General features: G+C 45.6%; 1 protein-coding gene across 2 annotated transcripts in view; it reads right to left on the reverse strand.

The window, feature by feature from the left end:
• The window catches only part of LOC116984001 (kit ligand-like), a 66495-nt gene extending 54573 nt beyond the window's left edge, over positions 1-11922 (reverse strand). For both annotated transcript variants that reach the window (XM_033038024.1, XM_033038022.1), the window contains exon 1: positions 11325-11922. In XM_033038024.1, the coding sequence (XP_032893915.1) occupies positions 11325-11339 (15 nt within the window). In that variant the 5' untranslated portion in view covers positions 11340-11922. The remainder of the gene's footprint in view (positions 1-11324) is intronic.
• Between the last annotated feature and the right edge of the window lie 1144 nt (positions 11923-13066).

Raw genomic sequence — 13066 nt, forward strand, 5'->3', positions numbered from 1 at the left:
ACAATTCAAATTTGTCCAACCTCCAAGTGTACAAAATCATGTGAGGAATAGATTGGGTAAACGCACAGAGTCTCTTGCCCAGAGTAGGGGAGCGAGAAACAGAGGACATCGGTTTAAGATGAGGGGTGGTGGGTGTATAGAAAGAGCTGCCAGAGGAGGTAGCTGAGGCAGGTACTATCAACATGTTTAAGAAACATTTGGACAGGTACATGGATGGGATAGGTTAAGAGGGATATGGGCCATACACTGGCAGCTGACACTAGTGTAGATGTTTCCACGCTGTATGACTGTAAAAAAAAAAACTGGTTAAGGCCAAAGTTGGGCCCTTGAAGACTGAAAAGGGTGAATTTATTATGGGGAACAAGGAAATGGCAGAGGAGTTGAACAGGTATTTTGGATCCATCTTCACTAAGGAGAACACAAACAATCTCCCTGATGTACTAGTGGCCAGAGGATCTAGGGTGGCGGAGGAACTGAAGGAGTTTCACATTAGGCAGGAAATGGTGTTGGGTAAACAGATGGGACTGAAGTCTGATAAATCCCCAGGGCCTGGTCTGCATACCAGGGTACTTAAGGAAGTGGCTCTAGAAATCGTGGACGCATTGGTGATCATTTTCTAATGTTCTATAGATTCAGGATCAGTTCCTATGGATTGGAGGGTGGCTAATGTTATCACACTCTTAAAGAAGGGCGGCAGAGAGAAAACTGGGAATTATAGACCAGTTAGCCTGATATCGGTGATGGGGAAGATGCTTGAGTAAATAATAAAAGATGAAATAGCGGCACATTTGGATAGCAGTAGCAGGATCGGTCCGAGTCAGCATGGATTTACGAAGGGGAAATCATGGTTGACTAATCTTCTGGAATTTTTGAGGATGTAACCAGGATAATGGACAAGGGAAAGCTAGTGGATGTAGTGTACCTGGACTTTCAGAAAGCATTTGATAAGATTAGTGAGCAAATTTAGAGCACATGGTAAGGTACTGACATAGATAGAAAATTGGTTGGCAGACAGGAAACAAAGGGTAGGAATTAACGGGTCCCTTTCAGAATGGCAGGCAGTGGCTAGTGGGGTACCGCAAGGCTCGGTGCTGGGACCGCAGTTATTTACAATATATATTAATGATTTGGATGAAGGAATTAAAAGTAACATTAGCAAATTTGCAGATGACACAAAGCTGGGTGGCAGTGTGAACTGTGAGGAGGATGCTATGAGGATGCAGGTTGATTTGGACAGGTTGGGTGAGTGGGCAGATGCAGGGCAGATGCAGTTTAATGTGGATAGATGTGAGGTTATTGTGAGGAAGAGGTCTTTCAGCTCACAATGTCTGTATACAAACATGATGCCAATGATTTTGTTTCAGGATGGCAGCATCTGCAGGCTATTTTGTCTTCAACGACATTGTTGTGTTTGACGGACGCTACATGTGAGGTTAGTATCAGCAGCTTGACATCTACACAAGGAAATAGAGTGGTGGCGAAGGCGCATGGTCTGCTTGCCTTCAGTGGTTAGGGCACTGAATACAAGAGTCGGGAAATCGTGTTGCAGCTTTATTGCACTTTGGTAAGGCGGCATTTGAGAATTATGTACAGTTCTCGTCATCCCATTACAGGCTTGACGAGACTAACCATTATAGACTAACCTCCTCTGCCTGTGCATGATCCATATCACTCCATTCCCTGAATATTTCAAAGTCCCTCTAAGACCACTATTGCCACTCTTCTGTACCCTCGCCAAAGCCGCCACATCAAGCCTGTAATGGGATGACGAGAACTGTACATAATTCTCAAATGGCCTGGTCAAGACCTCCTTGCTGAGTTTCAATTTTAGTTTAAAAAAAGGACGATAGATGCTTGAAAAATCAAAGGTAGACAAAAATGCTGGAGAAACTCAACGGGTGGGGCAGCATCTATGGAGCAAAGGAATAGGTGACGTTTCCGATCGAGACCTTCATTTTAGTTTAGTTTAGTTTAGAGATACAGCATGGAAATAGGACCTTCAGCCCAATGAATCCACGCCGACTATTAGTCACCCGTTCACACTAGTTCTATGTTCTCCCACTTTCCCATCCACTTCCAAGAAATTAGCGTCAATTTTACAGAAGCAAATTAACCTACAAACCTGTACGTTTTGGGGACGTGGGAGGAGGCTGGAGCACCCGGAGGAAACCCACGTGGTCACAGGGAGAACGTGCAAACTCCACACACAGACAGCACCCGAGATCAGGATCGAACTCTGGTCTGTGGCACTGTGAGGCAGCGGGTCTACCTGCTGCACCGCAAGTCATACTGCCAGAGTTATCCGAGCCAGCTTGTCAGAAATGACGTGGGAAGTGGAAGGGAGAATGGGGAATTTAGTATGGGGATGAGGAATTACTTTAGCCAGAAGCTGGTGAATCTGTGGAATTCATTGTCACAGATGGTGGTGGAGGCCAAGCCACTGGGTATTTTTAAGGCGGAGATTGACAGATTCTTGATTAGCAAGGGTATCAAAGATAGGCAGGAGAATGGGGTTAAGAGGAGAATATAGATCAGCCGTGATCGAATGGCGGAGCAGGCTCGAAGGGCTGAATGGCCTCCCTCATTCTGCCCCCATGTCTTATGATCTTATGGGAAGGAGACGAACAGAAGGGTAGTGTGCAACTTAGGATCCGTGACAAACCTTGTCTGAGAGCAACTGTAGCTGGTGCTACATTTAGGAGCTGTGTGTGCTTTTAAAAACTGCATTTAAAAAAGGATTTTTTTTTTTTTTTTTAAATGACTTCATGACCTGTGTACAATTGTTTGTTGTGCAACGATTGGGAAACTCCTTCTCAAAAGTCCCTTCTTCGGAACCCATGGTTGACCAAGCAAGAAGAGAGCAGATCGAAAGCTTAAAAGAGAAAATGCGTGCGTGTCTCAAGACCACTAACAAATCTACTTCCTTTGTACTGCACCATTTCAAAACTTGGCAGTACAATGGCACAGAGATAGAGTTGCTGGTCGCTGGTCAGGGTGGACTCGGTGGGCCGAAGGGCCTGTTTCTACACTTTATCTCCGAAGTCTAAGGTCTAAGGAAACACTGCTTCAATTGTGGCCACTTCCACATTGCTGGAATGGCCTTGTCCAGCGCGGCGATCCCAGACCACAACGTGAAAACTACCAGCTGATCTTTTTTAGTAACGGCAATCCCAAGCAGGCACCCCACTCTCTGTTGTTGAAGTAGCTTTCAGGGATGTTTATCTGAATGCAGAAATGGTGGCACAGTGGCGCAGTTAGTAGTGCTGCTGCATCACAGTGCCAGAGGCCCGGGTTCGATCCTGACCTCGGATGCTCTGTGTGTGGGGCTCGCACTTTCAGTGTGGGTTTTCCCCAGGTGCTCAGGATTCCTCCCACACCCCAAAGACATACAGGTTGGTAGGTTAATTAGCCCTAGTGTTTAGTTTAGTTTAGTTTAGAGATACAGCGTTGAAACATGGGCCACCAAATCCACGCCGGCCAGCGATCACCTGTACACTAGTTCCAACCTGCACACTAGGGATAATTTACGTAAGCCAATTAACTTACAAACCTGCACATCTTTGGAGAGTGGGAGGAAACCGGAGCACTCGGAGAAAACACACGTGGTCACAGGGAGAACGAACAAACTCTGTACAGACACCACCCGTGGGTCTTTGGCACTGTGAGGCAGCAGTTTTACTGCTGAACCACCCTAGTATGTAAGGAATGGGTGTGAAAGTGAGATAACATAGAACTAGTGCGAACGAGTGATCGCTGGTCGGCGCGGAATCGGTGGCTGAAGGGCCTGTTTCCATGCTGTATCTCTAAACTGAACTCTGATTCAACAGCTTTAACTACACTGGAAAGGTCTGGTTGGTCTTAGTCCTGCAACCTTCTGAGCCAAATACACAGGCGTTTTTCAGGTCAAAGGTAGGGCTTAAGTCCGCGTAACAATCTGGGGCACTTCATACATTTATACGCGAGTGTGATTAGACAAATATTGACACTGACTGAAGAAAGGATATTTTAGTCAGGTGACACAAAGCCGGAACCAATAATCCGTTCGGCCCACAATGTCCATACTAACCCTCTGGAAACCAGTCCCTTCAGCGCACAACACCCATACTAGCGCTCCAGATAGCCCCCCCCTCCCTGGTATTGCGTTGGGGGACCAGCCCTCCCGTGTGATGCTGGGACCCAATGGGTCCCACTTTGTCTAGTTAAACATAGATATATAGATGTACTGGTCGGAACCCTTCTTCTCAGGGGTTGTGAAAGAAGGGTTCTCAATCAAAACGTCACCTATCCTTTTTCCTCGTGGGATGCTGCCCGACCCGCTGAGTTACTCCAGCACTTTGTGTCTATCTTCGGTATAAACCAACATCTGCAGTTCATGCCAACAAATACATGGATGTGCTGGCAGGTTAACTGAATGCCATAGATCACCCCTGTCCTAGGAAACAGGTAAGTGAATTGGGATAAATTTGATGCGCATGTGAAAGGAAATAGATTATGGGGACAGAGGCAAAGGGACGGGATGGATAGGATTACTGAGAGAGCCGGCATAGACTCAATGGGCTGAATGGCCCCCTTCCATGGACAGGTGCACTGAACTGAATAGACATACAAGAGAGACACCAGGAACTGCAGATGCTGGAATCCTGACTGGAGGCGAGGAGGAATTTCTCTAGATAGAGGGTGGTGAACCTGTGGAATTCATTGCCACAGACGGCTGTGGAGGCCAAGACATTGGGTATTAAAGCAGAGATTGATAGGTTCTTGATTAGTAAGGGCGTCAAAGGTTACATGGAGAAGGCAGGAGCATGTGGTTGAGAAGAACACAAAGTGTTGGAGTAATTCAGCGGGTCAGGACAACATGGATTGGAGACGGGTTTTGGGTCTGGACCCTTCTTCAGACTCAATGAGATGTTTTACACAGCTGGGATTGGACTCCTCCGGGTCCACAATGTGAACAGTTCAAGTTGTGTTCCAAATTGACAGTAAAAATAACTAACTGAGTTCGGTATTCTGAAAAACGCAAGGAATCATGGGATTTGTCAAAGATCACTCACAATAAACATTCTCGACAGCTGTGCTGCTGCATGGATACAGACCTGCGTTTCATCTTTAGTCAGGATCGAACCCGGGTCTCCGGCGCTACAAGCGCTGTTGAATTGCTACTGGACCGTTCACTCCCGAGTGTCCTATCCCTGACCGGGGGTGGCCGGAGATGTCCAGTGTGACCCTAGACTGACGGGACACCGGCCTGGAGCAGTGGCAGCCCAGGGTTAAAGCCAGTGCAGAGAAGAAGCGCTAACTCCAGCTCAGCTCTCTGCCTGTTCCTCCGGGTTAACCGACAGCCCTGGACCGACAAGACACGAGCCCGGAGCAGTGGTGTTAGCGATTCCTCTCCACGCTGGCTCTAAGCCTGGGTCGCCACTGCTCCAGGCTGGTGTCCCGTCAACCCAGGGCTGTCGGTTAACCCGGCAGGACAGGCAGAGTTGAGCTGGAGTTAGCGCTTCTTCTCCACGCTGGCTGTAAGCCTGGGCCACCACTGCTCTGGCCCAGTGTCCCATCACTCCAGGGTCACCCCGGACATCTCCAGCCGTACCCAGACAGGGATGGGACACTCGGGAGGGACGGGGACAGTCCAGTCGCAATCCAACAGCGCTTGCAGCGCCGGAGACCCAGGTTCCATCCTGACTACGGATCAAACGTAGGTCTGTTTCCATGCAGCAGGTCAGCTGCCGAGAATGTTTATCGCGAGTCACCTATGACCTGGGCATACGCAGCCAGAATACCAAACTCGCTTATTGCATCTAGGATGAATTGTTTACTTTGATGACTGGCAACAAGCATTTCCAGATTCTTGGTGCAAGGTGCATTTCATTTTATCTCCCCCTGGTGCTTTAAGAGTGAAGAGGTTCTCTTGACTTTAGAGATACAGCGCGGAAACCCACACAACCTATAAACTTTGGAGTGTGGGAGGAAACCGGAGCACCCGGGAAAAACCCACGCAATCACAGGGAGAACGTACAAACTCCATACAGACATCACCTGTAATCAGGATCGATTCCAGATCTCCGTAAGGCAGCGACTCTACCGCTGCACCACGGTATGGCCCCTATTCTGTCCGCTGACTGGTTAATAATAATAATAATGGATGGGATTTATATTGCGCCTTTCTAATACTCAAGGCGCTTTACATCGCACTATACCTTGGTACACGTGACAATAAACTACACTAAACTAGCAATTCTGCGGGTCAAATCACAAGAGCTTTACTTCTGACATTTTTTCCTTAGACTCTCGCAATCGCATGTGATCTCTTATCGGACAGAACAAGCCCCCCTCTGCCTCAAGCTGTACAATCCAGAGGGAGTAAGATTGTTATCTGGTTACAAAGAAGCAGTCAGGGTCAAAGCAATTAATGGTCTTGTCAGTCGAGGAATGCTTCAGTCAATTTCCCAAAAGCCAAACACTAATTACTGGAGTAAAGGGCCTGTCCCACTTGTGCGTCATTTACGCGACATCATTTACGCGTCACGACGCATGACGCGCGCGTTGTGACATGCACGTGATGAGCGCATGGTGACGTAGGCAGTGACGCACGATCGCGCGTGGCACCGAAGGATTTTGGGATGTATAAAATCTACGCGCGCCATCTGCATGATGCGCAAATGACGCCAAGTGGGACAGGCCCTTTACTCAGCGGGACAGGCAGCATCCCTGAATAGAAGAATGGGTGATATTTCGGGTCGAGACCCTTCTTCAGACTCCAAACGTCACCCATTCCTTTCGTTGTACATGGTTCATGTTACAATGACAATAAAGAAACTATTCTATTCTATTCTATTCTATTCTATCCAGAGATACTGCCTGTCCCGCTGAGCTTCTCCAGCATTTTATGTCTATCTTCGGTTTAAATCAGCATCTGCAGTTCCTTCCTACACAGTCAACATTCCCAGTTGTTCCATAACTCACGGCAACTCCCAAAACAGGGTGAGGAACGTGGAAGAGATCAATTGAGATTCCCGTTCTCAATTGTCATTAGTTTGTGATTACAGCCACCTTTTGGTTTAGATGATTCAGAAGCACCGCTCCTCAGTGCGACAATAACAAGTCTCTGGAGAACATGTGTACTTTTACAAAGGATGTTTATCAAGAGTCCAGACTGTTTAATTGTCACATGTAGCAAAACGGAACAATTACATTCTTATTCACAGTAGCATAACTCTGTATTCAATAGATAATATCTTAATACAACCAAAAGATGTTCACTAAATTAAAAAAAACAATATTAATGCAAAACAAAAGCCCAAAGGCCCTAGTGCGACCAAGAGAGTTCATAGTTACAGGTTAGTTCGTGTTGGTAGTGTTCAATAGCCTGATGATTGTTGAGTAGAAGGTGCTCCTGAACCTAGACATTATGTTTTTCAGGCTCCTGTACTTTCTTCCCGATGGCAGGAGTGAAAGGAGAGCGTGGCCAGGAGGTGTAGGTCTGTGATGATGCTGGCTGCCTTTAAGGCAGAGTTTCCTGTAGATCCCTTAGCTCGCCATCCATAGCCAATCATTTCACTGAAAACGACTAGCTTGGCAGCTGATCTTCTATGGACTGTGTCTTTGACTGCACAATGGACTTTGTTTTTTGCACAATTGTGGTCAAATAGTATTATGAATGTTAATTAATTTATTTTTTCTGATTATTACACATTAACTGTATATTTTTAGTTTACAGTCATTTAAATGTCATATGTGCAGAGAACAGAACAATGACATTTTTACTTGTAAGAATTTGAGCACTCAACACTGCTTACTTGTAAGAATTTAATTGATCCGTTTAGAGATACACGCGGAAACAGGCCTTTCGGCCTACCGTGAAAGCACGTACCACCAGTTGCATCCTTGCTGTTCTCAAACTCTCGAATGCACCCATCATAAGCTAAAGATGAATTCCTGATCTTCCAATCAACCTTGTTGCAGCCCTTGCACTTTTTTAAAATCTGCACTTTCTCTGCTGCTGTAACACTGTATTGTGCACTCTGTTCATCTCCTCCTTTGCACTACCTAATGTACTCAAATATGTTTTTCATTGTATTGCGGGCACATGCATCAATAATAGGAATGTATAAACTCTGTACAGGCAACACCCAAGGTCAAGATCATACCTGGGTGTCTGACGCTGTGAAGCAGCAACTCTACCATTGTGCCACCGTGCTGTCGGTGATGACGTTCTTGGGGCAGGATTGGTTGACTTCCATCTATGAAGCCATCTTCCTTGGTGCAAAGTGAGACTTCGACCATCTGAATGCTTTCCCCTTGAAGCACGTTGACTTCTATTTACCAGGGCTTTTTGATGCCAACTTAGTCAAGGGCTGCCTTGACTTCAGGGACAAAATCATCCTCACCTCACCTTGGGATGATATATGATCTCAAACGCTCTCATGTATTCTATTATTTCACATAGAATGTCGAATCCACAGCTTAGTTTGGCAACAGCTCTGCTCTCAAAGACCGCAAGAAATTGCAGGGAGCTGTAGATGTAGCCCATTCCATCACAAATACCAGCCGCCCTTCCATCTACTCCATCTATACTTCACGCTGCCTCGTAAAAACAGCCATACAATCAAGGAGCACACACTCTGGCCATTCCCTCTTCTCCCCTCTCCTGATGGGCAGAAGATACAAACAGTGGTGCAGCAGTAGAGTTGCTAGGTGTAGGATGTTGCTAATGTACGAGGATTGTTGGTCAGCGCGGACTTGGTAGGTTGAAGAGCCTGTTTCAGCGCTGTATCTCTAAGCTAAACTAAACCAAAAGCTTGAAAGCACATTCCACCCAATTCAAGAACAGTTGCTGTTGTCAAACTCTCGAATGGACCTATCAAGCAAAAGATAAATACCCAATCTTCCAATCAACCTTGTTGCAGCCCTTGCACTTTTTAAAAACAAATCTACACTTTCTCTGTAGCTGTAACACTATATTGTGCACTCTGTTCATCTTCTCCTTTGCATCACCTGATGTACTCAAATATGTTTTTCACTGTATCTTGCGTACATGCATCAATAATAAACTTGTACCGATGCCAATAATGATTTGGCTGGAAACCAGCTTTGATGTTGATGGGATCTCAGAAAGCAGAGATTTTGTTTCTTCTCATGATTCATAAAGCCTTGGAGGAAGTCATCTGGCCCAAGTTGAGCCGGAAAAGTAGATCAACCATGATCGAATGGGGGGGGGGAGCAGACTCGACGGGCAGATTGGACTATTTCTGCGCCTACGTTTTAAGGATTTACGGCCCACTGAGTTTGTGCTATCATTCAGAGTTACCTCATCAATCCTATTCCTCTCCTAATTCCATGTAGTCTGATCTATCACACAATCCCTCACCCGCCAATTCTCCCACCAGCCCAACTACATTCGGTGCAATTTATAATGGCAAATTAATCTAGAAACTGGCAAGTCTGTAGATGTGAGAGGAAGCTGGGGCACCTGGGGGTAAAACGACAGACTGTGTGAGAATGTGCAAACTCCACACAGACAAATGGATCACCCCGTCTTCACTTGCATCGCATCCTACAGCGTGGAAACAGGCACTTCAGCCCAACTTGCCCATGCCGACCAACATGTCACCCTAAACTTGTCCTATCCATGTACCTGTCTGATTGCTTCTTAAACGTAGCGATAGTCCCTGCCTTAACTACCCCATCTGGCAGCTCGTTCCATACACCCACCACCCTCTCTGTGTGAAACTAAGGATTTGGGATTTTTTATTTGCATCAGTATTGTGGTTATTGATCCAGTCAGCAGAAAGACTATACATGATTACAGTCAAGCTGTCCACAGTGTACAGATACAGGATAAAGGGAATGACATTTTGTGCAAGATGAAGAACCCAATGTGTTTTATTGTAAGATGTACAGAAATAGAATAATGAAATTCTTACTTTCAGCAGCACAACGGATATGCAAATATAGTACTCTGAAAACCCCTAATAAACAACAAAAAATGTTCAATGAAGACCGATTAAAGATAGTTCGATGGTCTCCAATGAGATATTTCTTGATTAGTACGGGTGTCAGAGTCAGAGGCTATGGGGAATAAGTAGGAGAATGGGGTTAAGAGGGAGAGATAGATCAGCCATGATTGAATGGTGGAATAGACTTGATGGGCCAAATGGCCTAATTCTACTCCTATCACTTATGATAGATAGTAGGTCAAGGCCACTCTCTAGTTAGTGATCATTTAATGTATAATAATCTAGTCAAGACCACTCTTTAGTTCAGTTGCCTGATACCAGACATTTATAACAGGATTTATTGATTTTGTGTTTATTATACATTACATGTGTGCATTGTGTTTACAGGCCTGCAGTGCTGCAGCTAATAAGAATTCCATTGTTCCTTTTGGCACATATGACAATTAAACACTCTTGATTCTTAATTCTTGAAATCATGTTTTTTCCATGGAACCTGTGTATAGATTGTAAACTCTAGAATTGATTTCTGGTGAAATAACTTCACTTTTCCCCCCCCCAACAGTGGTATTTGCTGAAGTTTATTTATATTAAAATATAAAGTAACCCAGCCTGCATACACACACACATATTATATATATATATATATATATATATATATATATATATATATATATATATATATATATATATATATATAAAATCTGTTTTGCAAGATATAGAACCGGTCTGAAGAAGGGTCTCGACCCGAAACTACACCCATTCCTACTATCCAGAGATGCTGCCTGTCCCGCTGAGTTACTCCAGCATTTTGCATCCATCTTCGGTTTAAACCAGCATCTGCAGTTCCTTCCTACACACCAGTGAACAATCCTTCGCCGGGCTCACTGTGAATTGTTCGGATTACTAACAATTGCTGCGTGCTCGATCTTAATTCTTATGCCACGTTACAATTTGGCTAGACGTTCCCAAAGAACAGAAGGGGCACTTCTGCAATAATAATGCTTCCGACTGCAGAATCAGTTTCACGAGATAGAGTGCTGGTTCTCGAGTTTGCTTTTACGCCGGTGAGACCGTGTGAATGTGTGAGAGAGAGAGTGAGAGAGAGATACTCCGTTCGTCCCCAGCTCCCCCGGAATTAAGGTTTTAAAAATCTTCAAATAAATCGACATTTAGACAGGATCCCCACCTGCAAGAGTTCAGGTCGACGCTCCACACATGTGGTAGAGTCTAACACGGAAATGCTAACCTGCTTCTCTCACCCCCCTACACACACACATACACCCCACACCACCCTCTCTGTCCTTCTCTCTCCTAGAGAGACCCGTTTCTCCAGCCCGCGGGATCGCAGTGGATTCAACGTTTACTTACATTTGCTTCCTTCATAAGGAATCTTGGTGTTTTTCTCCTCTCTCTCCTTCCACAATGATCCAGTTAACTGAATCCAGACAGTTGTGTGTGCATGTTGTCCAGAGTGGGTGCCGGTGGCGTGAACCAGAACTCTCCACCCCAGAATGGGGGTTTTAAAAACTATTATATATATATTTGAAAAACAATGTTTTTTTTAAAGAGGGGCAGTTTTCTTGCAGAGATTGAGAACAGGCACGCCTTGCTGGCAAAGCAATGTCACTGATTTCCAGTGAGATATGACATAAGAGTTCCATGTAAGTTATTTCTACCTTCTCATTCTAAGACATGCACACAGGACCTTGTCCAAGGTTCCAGCTCTCAGTTCCAGGTATATTAAAAAAAAATACAGCAGGCAGCCGGTACACTGCGTGCCTCTACACTTCTTCCCAGCTCAGCAGTTCGCGTCGCTTGGCTCTCGCTCACCGAGTTTGTTGAGATTGGACTTTGAAACTTGTTTGGAGTCTTGTGGCGCCGGCCAGTTCTCTGCGACAGAGTAAAAAGCACAAGCATCAGGGGGGAGGAAAGAAAAAGGACTCGCGGTTAATGCAAAGACGTAAGCTCCTCCCCCCTCCTTATAACACACGAAAAAGCATCCCGGCCAATGGTAAAACCTCCCTCCCTCTTTCCCCTTGCCGAGTCAGTGAGAACTTGTATACAGTGAGATCCCACACAGGGTAGGTAGTCATTCCAATCACCGTCCCTCCCTCCATTCCCACATGCACCCGTTGCTCAAGTTCAGAAGAATGAATTGGGGAATATCAATGAAACCTACCAGATAATGAAATACCTAGAGTGGACCTGGACATTTTACTGAAATGCAGGCAAAAATAGAGTCTTGCTGTAATAAGGAACGGTTGACTATCGATGGTTCCAGTAGTGGGAGAGTCCAGGACCAGATGGCACAGCCTCAAGAATAAAAGGGCATACCTTTAGATTGAAGACCAGGAGGAATTTATTTAGCTAGAGGGTGGTGAATCTGTGGAATTCATTGCCATAGACAGCTGTGGAGGCCAAGTCATTGGGTGATTGGTAGGTTCTTGATTAGGAAGGGTTGTCAAATGCCATGTGGGGATAAGGCAGGAGAATGGCGTTGGGATGAGAAAAACAGGTCAGCCATGATTGAATGACGGAGTAGACCTGTTGGGCAGAATGGCCTAATTCTGTTCCTTTGTCTCATGTCCTTGGCTTCCTCCATTGTTAAGTGCCAGCACCTCATATTCAACCTTTGCAAACTATAACCCCAACACTGAACTCTCTAATTTCAGGTAAACTTGCTGTTCTGTACTGTAGTTTTTGCACAATATGCAGGCATTGCCACTTTCATTTCACTGCACATCTTGTACATGTATGTGACAAATAAAGTTGACTCGACTTGACTTGACTTTCCCCTGTGTCCCTCGATCCACTCTGTTCCCCCACACATACCGTTCTATCCCACATCACCCCATCCCCTTCCCACCCACCTTCTTCCCCACCCTCTTTAGCGCAGCGGGTAGTGCTTTTGCCTCACAGCGCCAGAGACCTGGGTTAGATCCCAACCTCGGGTGCTGTCTGTGTTTGCACATTCTCCCAGTCTGAAGAAGGGTCTTGATCCGAAACATCACCCATTCCTTCGTTCCACAGATGCTGCCTCACCTGCTGAGTTTCTCCAGCATTTTAGTCTACCTTCGATTTTTCCAGCATCTGCAGATCTTAAACAACCC

Source organism: Amblyraja radiata, chromosome 19, assembly GCF_010909765.2.
Source record: "Amblyraja radiata isolate CabotCenter1 chromosome 19, sAmbRad1.1.pri, whole genome shotgun sequence".
Lineage (NCBI taxonomy): Eukaryota > Metazoa > Chordata > Chondrichthyes > Rajiformes > Rajidae > Amblyraja > Amblyraja radiata.